Source organism: Electrona antarctica (assembly GCF_951216825.1).
Source record: "Electrona antarctica genome assembly, chromosome: 2".
NCBI classification, from domain to species: domain Eukaryota; kingdom Metazoa; phylum Chordata; class Actinopteri; order Myctophiformes; family Myctophidae; genus Electrona; species Electrona antarctica.
The window spans coordinates 9173391-9196451 of NC_136807.1; the positions used below are offsets into that span (position 1 = coordinate 9173391).

The 23061-nt window shown below is 40.4% G+C and overlaps 1 protein-coding gene across 1 annotated transcript in view; it reads right to left on the bottom strand.

Annotated features, from left to right (window-relative positions):
• Positions 1 to 12358: 12358 nt before the first annotated feature.
• Positions 12359 to 23061, bottom strand: part of LOC306931651 (paired box protein Pax-7-like) — a 77722-nt gene continuing 67019 nt past the window's right edge. Inside the window, exons 8-9 of the mRNA XM_079513150.1 lie at positions 21488 to 21749; positions 12359 to 15024 (exon numbers count right to left, since the gene is read on the bottom strand). Coding sequence (XP_079369276.1) covers positions 14909 to 15024; positions 21488 to 21749 — 378 coding nt within the window. The 3' untranslated portion in view covers positions 12359 to 14908. The remainder of the gene's footprint in view (positions 15025 to 21487; positions 21750 to 23061) is intronic.

A 23061-nucleotide genomic window follows, 5' to 3' on the forward strand; every position in this document is an offset into this window, starting at 1 on the left:
AATAGGCTTGAATGGGGTTTCTAGGTGTAAGTATGTAGGACTTGTAGCATGCCAAAGTTTGTGCTATTGCCATTGAGAATGCATTGGGCGTTTTATTTAAATAACTCAAAAACTACAAAACATTTCAAAGTCAAAAGTTACAGCATGTGTCTCCACAGTAAGCTGAATTATAAAAAGTGTGAATGGAGTTTCTAGGTGAAAGTGACTTTTTGACGTGCCTTAAGCTGCCATTGAGCCCCATTATAAAGTTCTCAAATTTGAAAGCACTATATTTCTAAAACTATGAAACATTTCAAAGATTCCTTTTCAGGCAAACATGTCTAACGTATGATGAACCTAAATAGGCTTGAATGGGGTTTCTAGGTGTAAGTATGTAGGACTTGTAGCATGCCAAAGTTTGTGCTATTGCCATTGAGAATGCATTGGGCGTTTAATTTTAATAACTCAAAAACTACAAAACATTTCAAAGTCAAAAGTTCCAGCATGTGTCTCCACAGTAAGCTGAATTATAAAAAGTGTGAATGGAGTTTCTAGGTGAAAGTGACTTTTTGACGTGCCATAAGCTGCCATTGAGCCCCATTATAAAGTTCTCAAATTTGAAAGCACTATATTTCTAAAACTATGAAACATTAAAAAGATTCCTTTTCAGGCAAACATGTCTACCGTAAGATGAACCTAAATAGGCTTGAATGGGGTTTCTAGGTGTAAGTATGTAGGACTTGTAGCATGCCAAAGTTTGTGCTATTGCCATTGAGAATGCATTGGGCGTTTAAGTTAAATAACTCAAAAACTACAAAACATTTCAAGGTCAAAAGTTCCAGCATGTGTCTCCACAGTAAGCTGAATTATAAAAAGTGTGAATGGAGTTTCTAGGTGAAAGTGACTTTTTGACGTGCCATAAGCTGCCATTGAGCCCCATTATAAAGTTCTCAAATTTGAAAGCACTATATTTCTAAAACTATGAAACATTTCAAAGATTCCTTTTCAGGCAAACATGTCTACCGTAAGATGAACCTAAATAGGCTTGAATGGGGTTTCTAGGTGTAAGTATGTAGGACTTGTAGCATGCCAAAGTTTGTGCTATTGCCATTGAGAATGCATTGGGCGTTTAATTTTAATAACTCAAAAACTACAAAATATTTCAAGGTCAAAAGTTCCAGCATGTGTCTCCACAGTAAGCTGAATTATAAAAAGTGTGAATGGAGTTTCTAGGTGAAAGTGACTTTTTGACGTGCCATAAGCTGCCATTGAGCCCCATTATAAAGTTCTCAAATTTGAAAGCACTATATTTCTAAAACTATGAAACATTTCAAAGATTCCTTTTCAGGCAAACATGTCTAACGTATGATGAACCTAAATAGGCTTGAATGGGGTTTCTAGGTGTAAGTATGTAGGACTTGTAGCATGCCAAAGTTTGTGCTATTGCCATTGAGAATGCATTGGGCGTTTAATTTTAATAACTCAAAAACTACAAAACATTTCAAAGTCAAAAGTTCCAGCATGTGTCTCCACAGTAAGCTGAATTATAAAAAGTGTGAATGGAGTTTCTAGGTGAAAGTGACTTTTTGACGTGCCATAAGCTGCCATTGAGCCCCATTATAAAGTTCTCAAATTTGAAAGCACTATATTTCTAAAACTATGAAACATTTCAAAGATTCCTTTTCAGGCAAACATGTCTACCGTAAGATGAACCTAAATAGGCTTGAATGGGGTTTCTAGGTGTAAGTATGTAGGACTTGTAGCATGCCAAAGTTTGTGCTATTGCCATTGAGAATGCATTGGGCGTTTAAGTTAAATAACTCAAAAACTACAAAACATTTCAAGGTCAAAAGTTCCAGCATGTGTCTCCACAGTAAGCTGAATTATAAAAAGTGTGAATGGAGTTTCTAGGTGAAAGTGACTTTTTTACGTGCCATAAGCTGCCATTGAGCCCCATTATAAAGTTCTCAAATTTGAAAGCACTATATTTCTAAAACTATGAAACATTTTAAAGATTCCTTTTCAGGCAAACATGTCTACCGTAAGATGAACCTAAATAGGCTTGAATGGGGTTTCTAGGTGTAAGTATGTAGGACTTGTAGCATGCCAAAGTTTGTGCTATTGCCATTGAGAATGCATTGGGCGTTTAAGTTAAATAACTCAAAAACTACAAAACATTTCAAGGTCAAAAGTTCCAGCATGTGTCTCCACAGTAAGCTGAATTATAAAAGGTGTGAATGGAGTTTCTAGGTGAAAGTGACTTTTTGACGTGCCATAAGCTGCCATTGAGCCCCATTATAAAGTTCTCAAATTTGAAAGCACTATATTTCTAAAACTATGAAACATTTCAAAGATTCCTTTTCAGGCAAACATGTCTACCGTAAGATGAAACTAAATAGGCTTGAATGGGGTTTCTAGGTGTAAGTATGTAGGACTTGTAGCATGCCAAAGTTTGTGCTATTGCCATTGAGAATGCATTGGGCGTTTTATTTAAATAACTCAAAAACTACAAAACATTTCAAAGTCAAAAGTTACAGCATGTGTCTCCACAGTAAGCTGAATTATAAAAAGTGTGAATGGAGTTTCTAGGTGAAAGTGACTTTTTGACGTGCCTTAAGCTGCCATTGAGCCCCATTATAAAGTTCTCAAATTTGAAAGCACTATATTTCTAAAACTATGAAACATTTCAAAGATTCCTTTTCAGGCAAACATGTCTAACGTATGATGAACCTAAATAGGCTTGAATGGGGTTTCTAGGTGTAAGTATGTAGGACTTGTAGCATGCCAAAGTTTGTGCTATTGCCATTGAGAATGCATTGGGCGTTTAATTTTAATAACTCAAAAACTACAAAACATTTCAAAGTCAAAAGTTCCAGCATGTGTCTCCACAGTAAGCTGAATTATAAAAAGTGTGAATGGAGTTTCTAGGTGAAAGTGACTTTTTGACGTGCCATAAGCTGCCATTGAGCCCCATTATAAAGTTCTCAAATTTGAAAGCACTATATTTCTAAAACTATGAAACATTTCAAAGATTCCTTTTCAGGCAAACATGTCTACCGTAAGATGAACCTAAATAGGCTTGAATGGGGTTTCTAGGTGTAAGTATGTAGGACTTGTAGCATGCCAAAGTTTGTGCTATTGCCATTGAGAATGCATTGGGCGTTTAAGTTAAATAACTCAAAAACTACAAAACATTTCAAGGTCAAAAGTTCCAGCATGTGTCTCCACAGTAAGCTGAATTATAAAAAGTGTGAATGGAGTTTCTAGGTGAAAGTGACTTTTTTACGTGCCATAAGCTGCCATTGAGCCCCATTATAAAGTTCTCAAATTTGAAAGCACTATATTTCTAAAACTATGAAACATTTTAAAGATTCCTTTTCAGGCAAACATGTCTACCGTAAGATGAACCTAAATAGGCTTGAATGGGGTTTCTAGGTGTAAGTATGTAGGACTTGTAGCATGCCAAAGTTTGTGCTATTGCCATTGAGAATGCATTGGGCGTTTAAGTTAAATAACTCAAAAACTACAAAACATTTCAAGGTCAAAAGTTCCAGCATGTGTCTCCACAGTAAGCTGAATTATAAAAGGTGTGAATGGAGTTTCTAGGTGAAAGTGACTTTTTGACGTGCCATAAGCTGCCATTGAGCCCCATTATAAAGTTCTCAAATTTGAAAGCACTATATTTCTAAAACTATGAAACATTTCAAAGATTCCTTTTCAGGCAAACATGTCTACCGTAAGATGAAACTAAATAGGCTTGAATGGGGTTTCTAGGTGTAAGTATGTAGGACTTGTAGCATGCCAAAGTTTGTGCTATTGCCATTGAGAATGCATTGGGCGTTTTATTTAAATAACTCAAAAACTACAAAACATTTCAAAGTCAAAAGTTACAGCATGTGTCTCCACAGTAAGCTGAATTATAAAAAGTGTGAATGGAGTTTCTAGGTGAAAGTGACTTTTTGACGTGCCTTAAGCTGCCATTGAGCCCCATTATAAAGTTCTCAAATTTGAAAGCACTATATTTCTAAAACTATGAAACATTTCAAAGATTCCTTTTCAGGCAAACATGTCTACCGTAAGATGAACCTAAATAGGCTTGAATGGGGTTTCTAGGTGTAAGTATGTAGGACTAGTAGCATGCCAAAGTTTGTGCTATTGCCATTGAGAATGCATTGGGCGTTTAAGTTAAATAACTCAAAAACTACAAAACATTTCAAGGTCAAAAGTTCCAGCATGTGTCTCCACAGTAAGCTGAATTATAAAAGGTGTGAATGGAGTTTCTTGGTGAAAGTGACTTTTTGACGTGCCTTAAGCTGCCATTGAGCCCCATTATAAAGTTCTCAAATTTGAAAGCACTATATTTCTAAAACTATGAAACATTTCAAAGATTCCTTTTCAGGCAAACATGTCTACCGTAAGATGAACCTAAATAGGCTTGAATGGGGTTTCTAGGTGTAAGTATGTAGGACTTGTAGCATGCCAAAGTTTGTGCTATTGCCATTGAGAATGCATTGGGCGTTTAAGTTAAATAACTAAAAAACTACAAAACATTTCAAGGTCAAAAGTTCCAGCATGTGTCTCCACAGTAAGCTGAATTATAAAAAGTGTGAATGGAGTTTCTAGGTGAAAGTGACTTTTTGACGTGCCATAAGCTGCCATTGAGCCCCATTATAAAGTTCTCAAATTTGAAAGCACTATATTTCTAAAACTATGAAACATTTCAAAGATTCCTTTTCAGGCAAACATGTCTAACGTATGATGAACCTAAATAGGCTTGAATGGGGTTTCTAGGTGTAAGTATGTAGGACTTGTAGCATGCCAAAGTTTGTGCTATTGCCATTGAGAATGCATTGGGCGTTTAATTTTAATAACTCAAAAACTACAAAACATTTCAAAGTCAAAAGTTCCAGCATGTGTCTCCACAGTAAGCTGAATTATAAAAAGTGTGAATGGAGTTTCTAGGTGAAAGTGACTTTTTGACGTGCCATAAGCTGCCATTGAGCCCCATTATAAAGTTCTCAAATTTGAAAGCACTATATTTCTAAAACTATGAAACATTTCAAAGATTCCTTTTCAGGCAAACATGTCTACCGTAAGATGAACCTAAATAGGCTTGAATGGGGTTTCTAGGTGTAAGTATGTAGGACTTGTAGCATGCCAAAGTTTGTGCTATTGCCATTGAGAATGCATTGGGCGTTTAAGTTAAATAACTCAAAAACTACAAAACATTTCAAGGTCAAAAGTTCCAGCATGTGTCTCCACAGTAAGCTGAATTATAAAAAGTGTGAATGGAGTTTCTAGGTGAAAGTGACTTTTTTACGTGCCATAAGCTGCCATTGAGCCCCATTATAAAGTTCTCAAATTTGAAAGCACTATATTTCTAAAACTATGAAACATTTTAAAGATTCCTTTTCAGGCAAACATGTCTACCGTAAGATGAACCTAAATAGGCTTGAATGGGGTTTCTAGGTGTAAGTATGTAGGACTTGTAGCATGCCAAAGTTTGTGCTATTGCCATTGAGAATGCATTGGGCGTTTAAGTTAAATAACTCAAAAACTACAAAACATTTCAAGGTCAAAAGTTCCAGCATGTGTCTCCACAGTAAGCTGAATTATAAAAGGTGTGAATGGAGTTTCTAGGTGAAAGTGACTTTTTGACGTGCCATAAGCTGCCATTGAGCCCCATTATAAAGTTCTCAAATTTGAAAGCACTATATTTCTAAAACTATGAAACATTTCAAAGATTCCTTTTCAGGCAAACATGTCTACCGTAAGATGAAACTAAATAGGCTTGAATGGGGTTTCTAGGTGTAAGTATGTAGGACTTGTAGCATGCCAAAGTTTGTGCTATTGCCATTGAGAATGCATTGGGCGTTTTATTTAAATAACTCAAAAACTACAAAACATTTCAAAGTCAAAAGTTACAGCATGTGTCTCCACAGTAAGCTGAATTATAAAAAGTGTGAATGGAGTTTCTAGGTGAAAGTGACTTTTTGACGTGCCTTAAGCTGCCATTGAGCCCCATTATAAAGTTCTCAAATTTGAAAGCACTATATTTCTAAAACTATGAAACATTTCAAAGATTCCTTTTCAGGCAAACATGTCTACCGTAAGATGAACCTAAATAGGCTTGAATGGGGTTTCTAGGTGTAAGTATGTAGGACTAGTAGCATGCCAAAGTTTGTGCTATTGCCATTGAGAATGCATTGGGCGTTTAAGTTAAATAACTCAAAAACTACAAAACATTTCAAGGTCAAAAGTTCCAGCATGTGTCTCCACAGTAAGCTGAATTATAAAAGGTGTGAATGGAGTTTCTTGGTGAAAGTGACTTTTTGACGTGCCTTAAGCTGCCATTGAGCCCCATTATAAAGTTCTCAAATTTGAAAGCACTATATTTCTAAAACTATGAAACATTTCAAAGATTCCTTTTCAGGCAAACATGTCTACCGTAAGATGAACCTAAATAGGCTTGAATGGGGTTTCTAGGTGTAAGTATGTAGGACTTGTAGCATGCCAAAGTTTGTGCTATTGCCATTGAGAATGCATTGGGCGTTTAAGTTAAATAACTAAAAAACTACAAAACATTTCAAGGTCAAAAGTTCCAGCATGTGTCTCCACAGTAAGCTGAATTATAAAAAGTGTGAATGGAGTTTCTAGGTGAAAGTGACTTTTTGACGTGCCATAAGCTGCCATTGAGCCCCATTATAAAGTTCTCAAATTTGAAAGCACTATATTTCTAAAACTATGAAACATTTCAAAGATTCCTTTTCAGGCAAACATGTCTAACGTATGATGAACCTAAATAGGCTTGAATGGGGTTTCTAGGTGTAAGTATGTAGGACTTGTAGCATGCCAAAGTTTGTGCTATTGCCATTGAGAATGCATTGGGCGTTTAATTTTAATAACTCAAAAACTACAAAACATTTCAAAGTCAAAAGTTCCAGCATGTGTCTCCACAGTAAGCTGAATTATAAAAAGTGTGAATGGAGTTTCTAGGTGAAAGTGACTTTTTGACGTGCCATAAGCTGCCATTGAGCCCCATTATAAAGTTCTCAAATTTGAAAGCACTATATTTCTAAAACTATGAAACATTTCAAAGATTCCTTTTCAGGCAAACATGTCTACCGTAAGATGAACCTAAATAGGCTTGAATGGGGTTTCTAGGTGTAAGTATGTAGGACTTGTAGCATGCCAAAGTTTGTGCTATTGCCATTGAGAATGCATTGGGCGTTTAAGTTAAATAACTCAAAAACTACAAAACATTTCAAGGTCAAAAGTTCCAGCATGTGTCTCCACAGTAAGTTGAATTATAAAAAGTGTGAATGGAGTTTCTAGGTGAAAGTGACTTTTTGACGTGCCATAAGCTGCCATTGAGCCCCATTATAAAGTTCTCAAATTTGAAAGCACTATATTTCTAAAACTATGAAACATTTCAAAGATTCCTTTTCAGGCAAACATGTCTACCGTAAGATGAACCTAAATAGGCTTGAATGGGGTTTCTAGGTGTAAGTATGTTGGACTTGTACCATGCCAAAGTTTGTGCTATTGCCATTGAGAATGCATTGGGCGTTTAAGTTAAATAACTCAAAAACTACAAAATATTTCAAGGTCAAAAGTTCCAGCATGTGTCTCCACAGTAAGCTGAATTATAAAAAGTGTGAATGAAGTTTCTAGGTGAAAGCGACTTTTTTACGTGCCATAAGCTGCCATTGAGCCCCATTATAAAGTTCTCAAATTTGAAAGCACTATATTTCTAAAACTATGAAACATTTTAAAGATTCCTTTTCAGGCAAACATGTCTACCGTAAGATGAACCTAAATAGGCTTGAATGGGGTTTCTAGGTGTAAGTATGTAGGACTTGTAGCATGCCAAAGTTTGTGCTATTGCCATTGAGAATGCATTGGGCGTTTAAGTTAAATAACTCAAAAACTACAAAACATTTCAAGGTCAAAAGTTCCAGCATGTGTCTCCACAGTAAGCTGAATTATAAAAAGTGTGAATGGAGTTTCTAGGTGAAAGTGACTTTTTGACGTGCCATAAGCTGCCATTGAGCCCCATTATAAAGTTCTCAAATTTGAAAGCACTATATTTCTAAAACTATGAAACATTTCAAAGATTCCTTTTCAGGCAAACATGTCTACCGTAAGATGAACCTAAATAGGCTTGAATGGGGTTTCTAGGTGTAAGTATGTAGGATTTGTAGCATGCCAAAGTGTGTGCTATTGCCATTGAGAATGCATTGGGCGTTTAAGTTAAATAACTCAAAAACTACAAAACATTTCAAGGTCAAAAGTTCCAGCATGTGTCTCCACAGTAAGCTGAATTATAAAAGGTGTGAATGGAGTTTCTAGGTGAAAGTGACTTTTTGACGTGCCATAAGCTGCCATTGAGCCCCATTATAGAGTTCTCAAATTTGAAAGCACTATATTTCTAAAACTATGAAACATTTCAAAGATTCCTTTTCAGGCAAACATGTCTACCGTAAGATTAACCTAAATAGGCTTGAATGGGGTTTCTAGGTGTAAGTATGTAGGACTTGTAGCATGCCAAAGTTTGTGCTATTGCCATTGAGAATGCATTGGGCGTTTTATTTAAATAACTCAAAAACTACAAAACATTTCAAAGTCAAAAGTTACAGCATGTGTCTCCACAGTAAGCTGAATTATAAAAAGTGTGAATGGAGTTTCTAGGTGAAAGTGACTTTTTGACGTGCCTTAAGCTGCCATTGAGCCCCATTATAAAGTTCTCAAATTTGAAAGCACTATATTTCTAAAACTATGAAACATTTCAAAGATTCCTTTTCAGGCAAACATGTCTAACGTATGATGAACCTAAATAGGCTTGAATGGGGTTTCTAGGTGTAAGTATGTAGGACTTGTAGCATGCCAAAGTTTGTGCTATTGCCATTGAGAATGCATTGGGCGTTTTATTTAAATAACTCAAAAACTACAAAACATTTCAAAGTCAAAAGTTACAGCATGTGTCTCCACAGTAAGCTGAATTATAAAAAGTGTGAATGGAGTTTCTAGGTGAAAGTGACTTTTTTACGTGCCATAAGCTGCCATTGAGCCCCATTATAAAGTTCTCAAATTTGAAAGCACTATATTTCTAAAACTATGAAACATTTCAAAGATTCCTTTTCAGGCAAACATGTCTACCGTAAGATGAACCTAAATAGGCTTGAATGGGGTTTCTAGGTGTAAGTATGTAGGACTTGTAGCATGCCAAAGTTTGTGCTATTGCCATTGAGAATGCATTGGGCGTTTAAGTTAAATACTGTAACTCAAAAACTACAAAACATTTCAAGGTCAAAAGTTCCAGCATGTGTCTCCACAGTAAGCTGAATTATAAAAAGTGTGAATGGAGTTTCTAGGTGAAAGTGACTTTTTGACGTGCCATAAGCTGCCATTGAGCCCCATTATAAAGTTCTCAAATTTGAAAGCACTATATTTCTAAAACTATGAAACATTTCAAAGATTCCTTTTCAGGCAAACATGTCTACCGTAAGATGAACCTAAATAGGCTTGAATGGGGTTTCTAGGTGTAAGTATGTAGGACTTGTAGCATGCCAAAGTTTTTGCTATTGCCATTGAGAATGCATTGGGCGTTTAAGTTAAATAACTCAAAAACTACAAAACATTTCAAGGTCAAAAGTTCCAGCATGTGTCTCCACAGTAAGCTGAATGGAGTTTCTAGGTGAAAGTGACTTTTTGACGTGCCATAAGCTGCCATTGAGCCCCATTATAAAGTTCTCAAATTTGAAAGCACTATATTTCTAAAACTATGAAACATTTCAAAGATGCCTTTTCAGGCAAACATGTCTACCGTAAGATGAACCTAAATAGGCTTGAATGGGGTTTCTTGTATGTAGGACTTGTAGCATGCCAAAGTTTGTGCTATTGCCATCATGTGTCTCCACAGTAAGCTGAATTATAAAAAGTGTGAATGGAGTTTCTAGGTGAAAGTAACTTTTTGACGTGCCATAGAGCTGCCATTGAGCCCCATTATAAATGTATCAAATTTGAAAGCACTATATTTTTAAAACTATGAAACATTTCAAAGATTCATTTTCAGGCAAACACGTCCACCGTAAGATGAACCTAAATAGGTTGGAATGGGGTTTCTACGTGTAAGTATGTAGGACTAATAGCATGCCAAAGTTTGTGCTATTGCCATTGAGAATGCATTTGGCGTTTAAGTTAAATAACTCAGAAACTACAAAACATTTAATCTAATGCTCCTGGCCTAGCATTGTTGACTACAATAATTGACAAACTTCAAAACACCATCCTCTCGGTTAACAGCCGGGCACGCTAGCCAATTGCGCCACAGAGATTACAATCTGAAGTGATTTATCTTTTTTGCCAGGTGAAACCTGGCTTATGATCGCTGCTGTTGACTATGAGGAATTTATGGCGATTTTTGCGGGAGCTAAATCGACTCACTGGCCTTGGAACGTCTCGGGATCCCCCAGGAGAAAGTCACTAATGTAGCTCTGGAGAGGGAAGTCTGGAACACTCTGGTGGAGCTGTTGTCCCTGCGACCCGACTACGGATAAGCGGTTGGATGGATGGATAATTAAACTCTGAAACCCCTATGTTGTGATAAGACTGGCCCCTGCGGGGAGGCAGAGGGTTCTGAAATAAAGATGGCTGACAGATAACACACAAAAAAAAAAAAACTCTCTCTCTTAGAGATACCTTAACATTACAGAAATGTGTAAGCACTAGAGACAGAAGGCTTTTGTGGATTTCATGGTACATAATGTAGGGTTTGTAGAGTAGTTGAGAAATTGCCTTGTGGTTATTGTCTATCACCAGTTTTCTTTATTGATGTGAGAAATTATCTTTGAGGTTATCTGGTTTGAGCGTGCATGGTAAGACCATGTAAAATGCTATCATACCAAAATATTGACTTTTTCTTTTCTTCCTGGAATAATCATCAGTTAAAGCTTTATTTCATGCATCCAGACTGGCAAACTGTCTGGCCTGAGTAGCACAAGATGCTATCCCTCAAAATAGCCCCCTGTGGTGAGGTCTCAGTCACGGACCCCCAGGCACTAACAGCCCCCAACACTGGCTCTTCTGTATAAGGTCAAACAGTGTGTGTCTGTGTTGACGTGCCCATCCTCATTAACACTGTCGCATTCATTCTGCTTGGGCTCCGACGGGGGATTTCTGCTATGCTATCTTCAGTCACTGGAACTGTTTGATGCACTTGACTTCAAAGCCTTTGGGAATAGTAGATTATCAAAGGGGGGATTAGATCATGATTAGGTTTTATGTCACCAAAGCAATGGCAAAAGAATTTGGGATTTGTAAAAAAAAAAAAAAAGAGAGAAATTGGCCATAAAAGCACTGGTGTGTGCTGTCAACTGTAATGGCGTCAGACTTGTGTCTACTCCTAAGGATAGATGAGCACATGTAACATATACATGTTATGAAGGCACTTTCCTAAGCGTTTAAAGCTGCAATCCGTACATTTGATGTCCTCTCCTGATGGAGAGAGATCATTGTAACCGTAAGACCGGAATTCAAACTGGTCTGGTCTCCCATGTGAGGAAAGATGTCCCAGAAACGTATATGATCTTTAGGGTTACAGGTTCAAAGATTCTCAAGACCACTGCAGATGTAGTTGTATTAACATTAAAATATAGTTCCCGGGGGGTTGCAGCTTATTTCTCGTTTTCCTTTAGGTTTTGTGACCTCAATTACACCCATTCAGTGGATTTTCTGTGGTCTGGAGTTTTCTCTGGGGTTTGGAAGCCTTTTCAGCTGCAATGAAAACAGGCAAAACAGGGAAAACAGTGACATCTGCTGGCAAATCCCATTGACATATGCTGATACATGATTTGCTGGCACTTACATCACAAACAGCAGAAAACCTAACAAAAAAGTCAGGAAAAATTACAAAAACGTTTTGTTTATGTCACAATCCCTTTAAGTGTCTTCCAGTGTGTATAATCATGGCAAGAAGATAGATAGTCTTCCATAGCTTCGGCGCAGTAGATGTATAACATTGTAAACTCTTTAAACCCACATCTGTGGCCAAACCTCTCCAAGGTTAGTACTTTCTTTATACACTGCAAAATCCAAAGTGTCAATTTAACTTAAAAGTCAATGTTAAATTGACACACTTTTGCGGTGTAGAATGAACTATTGTACCCAATTCATCTCCCGTCAGATATCAGCGTAAACATCATCTATATCATTTATGTCAAAAACAGAAGAGAGGGGGGGAAAAAATGCTAAAATAGAAGTGTGCTCTTGGTCCAGTCGTAGATCTTTAATGAATAGACAGTTAACGCCAGTGTTACAGTTGACACGCCAACAGGTTGGAGTGGGGGGGGGGGGGGGGGATTAAATGCCAATACAAGGTTCCCACTACTCTAATACTTCATACAGGTAGAATAAATTATGCCATGGTATTATACACACATGCCGAACAAAAAAATAATAAGTATAACAAAACTAGCGTAGAAAAAAAACTGGTAAACAAAGGAAAGGAGGATGAAGCACAAATGAGCCACTCGAAGCAATTTGAGATACCCACAGACAGGAGCCGCGTCTTGGAATAGAAAGGAGCATATATTTATACATCTTTACAGTTGCTTGTGTGTCCGTGTGATCTCCCCCTTGTTTTGCTTTCATAGAAAAAATATATATACACAAGGCGGAGGATTGCACTATAAGTAACGCTTGGCACAGAGACAGTCTGAAATATTTTTTCCTTCACCATGTCGGAGATGTATAGGAAAGCAACAGTAGATTATGGTGAACTTGTTCTGCTCTGGGATAAAAAATAATACAAATAAAAAATAAAAGTGCCACTGGACGGGAAGTCAGTGATGAGCACTGACATGTGTGATGGTCTTCAGATGTAGGCCAGTGTTTGGAATGAGAAAAAAGATATCATATTTCTGTAATTAAGCCAGGCCACCCGCAAAGCTCTGTCACTGCAGCAAAACTTGAAGTGTCCATCAAACATGTGTCCAAGAGGGAAGGAATGTAAATGAATAAAAAGCATGAACATGTCAATGACAACATATCTTTTGATTTGTGACAGTACATTTACATCATCATCATCATCATCATTATTATCATCGTCGTCGTCGTAATGTTTGTCTTCTCCTTTTCAACCACAGCATTTTATTTTAAAAGGACTATATTCACAGTAAATAAAGGTAAATGTTCCTTTTGTTCCAATGGTGTGCTATTTATTTATTCTTTATGTATTTATTTATTCTAGATTTATCAAGTTTCTCATGAGCTGGGGCTGACTGGGTGTATGGAATATCATTGAATAAACAATGTAATGCAAGGAATGATTACTTTTTGGAATGACTCAAATGAAACAGCCTAGTCTAAGACATTTGACATTGGATGCAATGGTCTCAAATGAAGAATGGAGAATGGGGCACAAAAAAACGTATTTCTCAAAACTCTGAGATTGACGTACAATAGATAAATGACAAGGAATAATTCAGTCGTGCAGAAATGTTGTTCAAGTAACTTTGAGCATTTGAAATGTTTCCTTATGGTTTTAGGGAACGAATGCCCTTTTGGTCCAAAACATGTCCATCAACCCATTAACCTTTCAGTGACTTTGAAATGGAGAATGGAGAAACAATGCTGGATGTGTAATTTGCCTAATACAATGACGTCCTTGAAACGTTGCTACTCTCACTCCCGGACAATACGTCGCTAAAGCCTTGAGGGAAGAAGGGAGGATCTGAAAGTTTCCCCATTGGTCGTACGTTCCCCCGATGATTCCAGGGGACTGCGACAACCCACAGAGTAGTGAATTTCCTTTTAGGAATGCTGGGGATTAGAGCGGGGAAGGTCACATCTCAGCAATACGACCCAGACACAAGCCTTCCTCCGCTCGGAGCTTACGTCTCCGCTATTCTCCTTGTGAATTCATGCTTTCACTTCACTTATAGAACACTGGTTTTCAACGTGGCCTTTGGGGTCCCTAGAGTTAAAATAACTAGAGGATTTACAGTGTAGATTGGGGAACATATCAAATTGGGGGTCTGTGGCCTAATGCCTATCAAACTGGGGGTCCTTGAAATGAATAAGAATAAGAATTCAGAATCACATCGTGCCTTCTTTCTAAAGAATCGGTTGAAATCGAGGCCAGAGGATTGGACCGTTTCTATCTACTTATCTCCCCTCTGTTTCTGTAACCCCCCTCCCCCATCACCTCTGTGTGAGACATATCGAAGGACAAATGGGAGATGAGAGGAATCAAAAATACAAATAGCCATACCATTCCACAATGAAAATAAAAATACATAATAATAGAAACATAATACTTAGTACAGAGCTGACTTAAGAAAGTACATGGTCCAAAACAGGGATGGACTGAATATGGCTAAAGGTTTGCCTGCATGACAACACGCTAATGTCCAACGAAGTGCCTTCGGACAGGCCGGTCCCAAAAAAAGGGGGGGGGGGAAATAAAATAAGAAATACAATAAAAAGAAGCTCGCTTGACCTCACACCTCTTTCAATGCTCACGAACAGCGTTTCTTTTTACTTTTCTTTTTTTTTATGTTTTAGTTCGAGAGCGAGGAGGAGGAGGGGCAGTCTGGGAACGGAGGGCAGAAAATGCGTGGCACAGTTCCATGAAGCATCTCTCTCTCTCTCTCCGTTTTCGGGAATGGCTGAATCAGTCCATGACAGTCCACTGAGGAAATGCTGCGGTCGTCTGTCTGCAGTCTGCACTGCCCCTCCATCCCTGAGACACGCGCACATGGGCGCCTGTACACACACACACACACACACACAAAGTCTGTCACTCTCCCAAGAGCTTGGGGGTGTTGTTGTGGGGTTGGATAAGTGAGCAGGAGGCATGGGCGGTGCTGGTGAACAGGTCATGAGGCTGCAGTGTGGGGTTCGCGTCGAAAGCGAAAGAGGACGGGGATTAATAAGCCTGCCCCGTCTCCACCTGAAGCAGTCCCAGAACGGCTGAATGGTCCCCCAGCTTCATCCTGCGCTGGGTGGACAAGCTGACGTTCTTGGCCAGGTAATCCACGGCAGCTGGAAGAGGGACACACAGGGACAGCGTGCGGCTTAGATTTACGTGGCATTAATAAGTGATTAGGTTCTAAAAGTGAGGCTTAATCCTCTTAAATAAAACTATTCTGACATTCAGTAACACCTACAAAGCAGAATAGCAGAACAGTCAAAGTAAAAGAAAATGTGTGTGTGTGTATATGTGTATATGTGTGTGTGTGACGTGCGTGCGTGCGTGCGTGCGTGCGTGCGTGCGTGCGTCGTTGCGTCCCCTCCACACTCGGCCACACTGTGACTAAAGCCAGCCTCCCTCGGGGCACACAGGGCTATGATTGGACAGATCTATGCTCCGCAGATTGACTGACACCGGGGGAGATCTTTATCGAAAGCACATGTCTGCTTTCACCTGCAGGCACACTGGCAGGCTAAAGGTCAAATCCATTCACTTCAATGCGAGCGGGGAGGGCCATTCATCTGACTCGCACCTCACACGGTTTCCATTTCCCCGCACACATCGGCTAAACATGTTAGGAAGAGAGATAATCGGTGGGTTATGGGAGGGTTAACCAATGAGGCGCTGGGTCAGGACTCAGGAGTACAAACCAAGGGCAAGAAAAATGGTACAGTCAAATGAACGGGGCATATTAAGCAAAGGCAACTGACATCAGTCATTTGTGATTTCAGTTTTCCCACAGCTAATGTCTGAGCCGTTGGATTACAGGAAGTAGGCAGAGTGTTCTAAGGAAGCAAACTCGCCATATCCCTCCTAGTACGAGGGCACGCACACACGCACACACGTGCACACGCACACACGTGCACACACACGCACGCACGCACGCACGCACGCACGCACGCACGCACGCACGCACGCACGCACGCACACACACACACACACACACACACACACACACAGACACAGACACACAAACGCAGACACAGACACAGACACTAGGGCCGATATTGCATACTCTTGTAATTGCTGTTCATCATCTTGGCCTATACCTTCCTGCCTACATGTTGAACTGCAGATAATATTGCAGATAAGCTGTTCACACGCACTGCGTGCCTCGCGGCAGTTAGCTGAACACTGTCTCCAGCCGCAAGCGGTGCTCTTATGAACTCATAATACAGTATGAACTCAAATTCCTCCTGGAAATTCTGTCAGATTGCCTTTGTTTCTTAACGTACAGTATGATTGATTATTTTGATTGTGTTTAACATATCATCATATTCAACTCTATTTAATTACACTTAATTAATTATTATTATTATAATTCATTATTGTCTTATCGAAACACAATATTTTACTATGAGCTATAATATCTGTAACTACATTATAGATATAGACAAGGCTCAAGTGTGCAGTCTGAGTAAAATCGTTCATTACCAACAATACAGCAGAGGAATCTTTGTTTCAAGATATGTGCTATTTTCGCAATTTCTGAGAACAAAATTTCCTTCCAATGCTTACAAACATTAAACCATGCGAAGAGTGATTTGGGTATTAATCGTCGTTGATTTATCTCACCGTGTTCGTGACAAGTATTGGAAGGGCGCAGTGGAATTGCCGAAGTATTGGCATGTTTAACGAAAGAAAGTAAAATCAAATTCATGACTGGTGTAAAAAGAAATATAAATGGCACATTACAGGTAACTTGCAACACAAAGGGTAAAAACCATGTGACAGAACCTTATTGGTTCTCTCTGGGAGTTAAACCAACTTGCCTGACCATAATGTTGAAAATGAAAGCATTTGGATACCATAAAGGGCTCCAAGGCAGAAAATCACCACCAACCCACCCCAAAACAAGCGAACTAGAGCCCAAACCCAAGCCCAGTAAGTATGCCCAAGGCATTGGGAATTGTCAGACTTGCATGACATTAAGGATAATTGCTGAGTTGAGCAAATCACCAAAACTGCACATGATTGAGGATATGCCAACATTTGCCAATGTTGGAACAGTCTGGCTGGCTTGATAAAAGACACAGAGAGTGACTGTTACACTACATTACCAGAACTAAATGGGTGTCACTGAAGCTCAATGCTGCAACATACTGTAATAGAGAAATATTGTGAGCCCCTCTATCAGTATCGGGACAGATGAGTATTCAGTATGTCATATTGGAATATAATAAACAATACTAAGCCTACAGTTTCGCTACGCTTACAAATCTTAGGAAAAACAAGATCTCAAATAACTTTGCAAACAACTTTGACCCAAACTCACTGCATGAAATATTAGAACAGTAAAGTGAAGTCCCTGGCCATGGGCAGCTAGGCTACACTGGCTGAGTCTCAGTAATGACTCAACCACAAATGGAGAAATACAGACTCCAGAGAGAAAGTGCGACCTAGATTGGCTATCAGTAAAGGACTATTTTAAAGCAGCACTAGGCAGAAATATGAAATCGGATCGAAAAAGCTTTCTAGAGTAAGAAGAGGACACATTTCAAGATATGTGGTCATTGTTGCCATGACCACAATTATGTTAATATAGTATTCTCACTATGCTGTATGTTCATATGTCATCATAATGGAGAGATAGTTTGCCTTATTTTTGTTAAATTGACAGAACTCCTACAAATGCTATACTACGTACACATGTCCTCCTTTCACTCAGAACCCAATTCTAAAATGGTAGGATTAACGGCTTTGGAGAAAGCAAGATCAGAGTGGGACATGGTACTCATCAAGATAACTTATCTGTCTATGTCTCTCTTTCTCTCCTTGCAGAGCTGTCCTGATTGGTTAGTGACTGAGGGCCCTGGAGCAGCTGCAGAGCAGAGACTAGATTATTTCTCAGAGCATTTGATTTATTGTTAGCTGCCGGAATGTAATAAAGAAACTAACCAGTGAATACAATATTCTGTTACTGTAAAATATCAGGTAACCTAACTGTGTATTAGGGGCTACATTGGCTGCACCGACAATCCGTCCGTCCTGATTTTTTACCTCCGAAGGCGAGGCGAAGGGCTGCGTAACCCCGTGGACACACGGAAAAATAGAGCACTTGCGTTAAAAAAAGATTCACATGCGGAGTTTACGCACAACCTGCACACCGTAGCCGGGTTCTATTGATTATAGTGACATCGTACCGTTGCGGAGCCAATTCCGTCCCCAGTGTAACCCGGTCCTTATTGTAGTGTACGTAAGCAAAATGGACCTAAATAAGGAGACGGCAACACAATTGATTTGTAATTATTAGCTAGTGTACAGTGTACACTTCCTGAACAAGTACACCTGGTTTGTAACGATGAAGCCTAGAGCTGTATACCTCCAAAGTCCAAATGCCACTGGTTCCACCAATAAGATGCGCACGGCTTAAGTAGAGATCGCTTTATTCCATGTTAATCGAGCAAAGCGATCCCTCCCTGACCACAGTTCTCAATAATTGCGCTCAATAATTGTGATCCTTGGATATGGACGCATTGCCCTACACCTCACAAGAGGAACTACAGCTTGTCCAGGGTTTTAAACTTGACTTGTTTCTCTGGCAACAAACACAACATCACTGACCTGGATGTGACGTCATACACAAGACACACAACTATCTAGTAAACTATTTGTCTATAATTCACGCCACTACATTTCAAAGATAAATATTGTATTTTTGACTCCACTACATTTCTATGAATTATGAATTCTACTTAAGCACTATTTCAAATATAGTGATTAGCAGATCTATTGACAATATTGATTGAAGCAGGCAGCCATGGCGCCTGCTGTAACTTCTCTGTCGAGCTTGGGCGGCCAATCGCAGTCCTGGATATACGGCGCCTCATACCCCGCCCTCGTCTGCCAAAAGCCAATCACGAAGATGCCTACACAGGGAAACGATTGAGGAGCCCCCCCCCCACCTCCCAAATCTACAGAGACAATCTAATAGCATAAGTTTCATTGCTATACACTTTGTCAGCTTGTTCTTTTGTCATTCTATGGCATGTCATGACTCATGATCTAGTCAATGCTTTAAACGACATGTCCATTTGGAAATCAGTTGGCTGTTCATTGCAGCGAGGAAGTCTGCATTACAAACATTTCTAATTTGATTAGCTTACTACCTAGCTTACTACAGACCTGCCAAATCACACAGACTGTGGGCTTCCTTTCTTTAATATCCAATTTGATCGACTGATCATAACGTTACAGCCAATCGCTTTGATTATGTTTATGCCCTTATCGTCACATCTTAAGCCCTAACCACACCAAAGGGTCAAGACGGTTTTAGCGTTGTCCCTGCGGTGTGATATGTCTTGTTGCACGTTGACCCACGTTGACCCTAGTGATTCAACGCATGGAATTCAATGGTCCAAACCACACCAAAGGGTCGAGACGGTTTTAGCATTAACTCCTTGCAACCGTTTGGACCCAAGGAGTTGCATGGTGACCCTTTGGTGTGGTTAGGGCTTTAGTCTGAAGTTGTTTGTTGACATTCGATGCCGCAGGGTGTTGGAATGACATAGTAATCTATGTACAGATGCAATCACTGCTCTTGAAAAAGAGGATGAGACTACTGTGCTCAAAATAAACCCAAAACAGAGGGGGGGGGGGGGGTCTCTCTCTCTCTCTCTCGCTTACTGGAATGTCGCTGTCTTTGATGCCCCTCCCCGGTTAAGGTGATGTTAACCTCTCTTTTGTAGTTGAGGAGAGAGGAGGGGAGACAGCAGACTTAGTGTATTTGCATGTGCGTGTGCGCGCGCGCGTGTGTGTGTGTGTGTGTGTGTGTGTGTGTGTGTGTGTGTGTGTGTGTGTGTGTGTGTGTGTGTGTGTGTGTGTGTGTGTGTGCGTGCACATGCGTGCGACGCGCATGCACATGTGCATTCAATCATTCAGGAGTGTTTTCGTGTGTGTGTGTTATTTCTTGTACAGACAGACCACGGCAGGCAGACTATACTGTCAGGAGGTGAAGGGGTTAAGTAAGTAAGCAGCACATGTTAGCGTGTCACTTAGCGTGTTAGCGTGCAGAGAAAGGAGGCTGTCACTTTGCGCTGGGGAGCGATAGGAAGCAGCATACCGGTGGGCGGGCGGGTCTGTCTGCCAAGGTGCCAATCAGTCGGATATTGCTGCCAGGGGGACAGGCATATGTAGGCATACGTGTGTGCGTGTGTGTGTGTGACGTGTGTGTGTGTGTGTGTGTGTGTGTGTGTGTATACTGTATATGTGTTACACACAGGGGTTTAGCTACTCCCTAGGAAGCTTGTTTTTTCCTGTCAACTAGCTTTGCACCTTAAATCCAAGTCAAGCAGATACACCAAGACCCCTCTGTCACTGAGATAGAGCCTATCTGATAACGCACGCACGCACGCACGCACGCACGCAGGCACGCAGGCACGCAGGCACGCAGGCACGCAGGCACGCACGCACGCACGCACGCATGTACACACCTCTACCATGTTGATGGTGTATACTTTAAGCTGTCAGGTTCTTCTTGAATTAGAACAAGAGATGAGTCAAGTGTCTTAAACGATATGTTAAACCTGTTTCCTTTGGGGAGTGGCAGCAAGGATGCACTTCTAACAAAAGGAACAATGATGGAGGGTTTTAGACTCACACCCTTTTTTTCAAATTTATATTTAGACATCTTGCCATCCGGTCTGTAGACAGCAGGGCTTAAGCGATACCTGAGATAATTTAATTACATTAAACATCTTAATGAGATCTCATTTGTTCGAAGATTACATTGCTGCATGGGATCTAAATATTAGACCATTAAATGAAGGCCGTTACATTTTATAATTTTATAGCGTTTTAAGTCATTTTAAGTCTTGAAAATATTCATATATGAATATTCAATTCATATTCATATGGCTTCAAACCACTCGCCACAACTCATAGTGACCACTTCACCTCATGCTAACGTTTTCAACAACCCCATTACAGCAATAGAAGACCAAAGAGAACAAAACAAAAAGTCAGTTTGTAATGGAAAGCTATAACGTTTGCTAGTGTGCTTAGAGTTGTGGTGTGTTCAATGTCGGGTCCGTTGCCACTGGGGCCTGTTGACCCAGTGGCAATGTTTGTGTTTAATCTCGTATCTGTATATGTATGTTTACTTTGAGGCTACATAAAAAACACTGTTTGACAAGAAACTGTATTGTGACCATCATTATCAAATACCGTACCTGGGGCGACATGCAGAGCTTTTGCCTTTGCTGCCCCAACCCTGTGGAATGCACATCCCCAAAACTCTCAGAGATGCTCCCACCCTCCAAACCTTCAAAACCGCTCTCAAATCAAACCTCTTCAATATTGCTTTCCCCAGCTAACTCATTCCACTGTTTTTATTTATTTTATTCCCGAACCAATGCAACTCCTTGCAACTGCCATTGGGATAATGGTTTCATGCAACTACTTAGTTGCAAGGAGTTGCATTGGTGTGGTTGACCTTAAAGACGGTTTTGTCACAAGGAGTTGCAACTGGTGTGGTTTGGGTTTTTTGTGTTTTTCCCCTAATAAAGTTGTTTTTATTTGTTGTATCACACTCACTCTGTCCGTACTGACTGTACTGGTAGCCGGCGGCCATGGAAGGGTCCACGCTGTAGCCGGATGTGCTGTATGTGGGCGGGCAGTAAGACTGGGAGGATGGAAGGCTGTCTACCGTCTTGATGGAGGACTCTCCCGAGCGCTGGCTGCAGCTGGCCGAGATGCCGCTGGACGGAGAGTCCAGGCCGCCGTGGAGCGGCGAGATGGAGAAGTCATGCTGGGGCTGTGAGGGAACGCCGCTGGGGTTGCTCAGCATGCTCATCACCTGGAAGACAGGAAGAAAAAACGAGAAAAGTTGACTTAACCTGAATGGCCGGACTGAGCTACGGGTCCACGGCGGATGGACCGCTATAGGAACCAATTGACCAATTGAACTTGACTTGTTTCTTTGGACTTTGAAAGTATTCAATCAAACTCAAATGTATTTGACTATCGGTACTTTAGTAAACTATTATCTATATAGTATCTATAGTATCTATACTTAATGCCACAAATGGTGCCGCTTTTGGTGGTATATAGCATCTATCTTTAAAAAGTGCTATATACTGTAGCACCACAACCATCAAGAGGACCACTGAAGAACCATTGAACGATTTTTTTTTGTATGGAATATCGAAGCTTGCATGAAGTAAAAGTAAGCCTTGCCAAGCCAGGTGGCCCATATAGGGCAGGAGCCTATCTCCTGTTTCTGTAGCTTGCAGGTGGCTTCATGTACAAGTACACCCCCTGAACATGACGCTAGTATGTCGCAGGGACTTCGTGTCCCATTTTTACAGCCTTTGCTATGACCCGGCCAGGGAATCGAACCCCGACCTCCCAATCTCAGGGCGGACACTAACCACAAGGTCACTGAGCTGAAGCTGCTATTGGATGCCTTTACTCATGGAGCACCATCTCAGAAAAATCAACCTTGTTCCAGAAAATAAATCACTTTATGATTGTGCAGTATTCGCGTTCTGTGTGAATGGACTCATGACACAAATAGGATATATTCATCCTGGCTGTGTTAACTTGGCGTCGCCTTAAAAAGAATCGGACAAAACGGATTCAAACAACAGGAGAAAACACTCCCAAGTGGAGAAAGATATAAAGGGGGGGCTGGGGATTGTTTGGGGATCCCTTGGCACCAGCAGACACCTTGTGCCCCCGGGCCCCCACTTTCATAACAAGCGCTCTGGAACTGGTGTTTAATCTGCAAAACCCCGCCTCCCTCCCTCCCCCCACCCCCCCCCTGCCGGCCCGCCCGCCAGGCCCCTGCCAGTCCGACCCCCAGCCCGGCTTCATGAATGATTCAGCTGTTTAACAGATCATGAAGAGCTCCCATTAGATGCCTCCAGAGATTAGAGCCACCGCTACGTCCTATTTGCTGTCAGAGTGGCTGCGAGAGGGCCTCGCCAGTCGGAAAGCTCGCTCCGCTAAAACACACAAGTGCTCCCAAGCCTAATTCCACAGTGTTTAGTTTAGTTTAGTTTATTAAGGATCCCCATTAGTCTACACCGTAGTGGAGACTATTCTTCCTGGGGTCCAGGTCATACGGCAAACATAGATATAAAAACATCTACAAGCTCATACCGGTA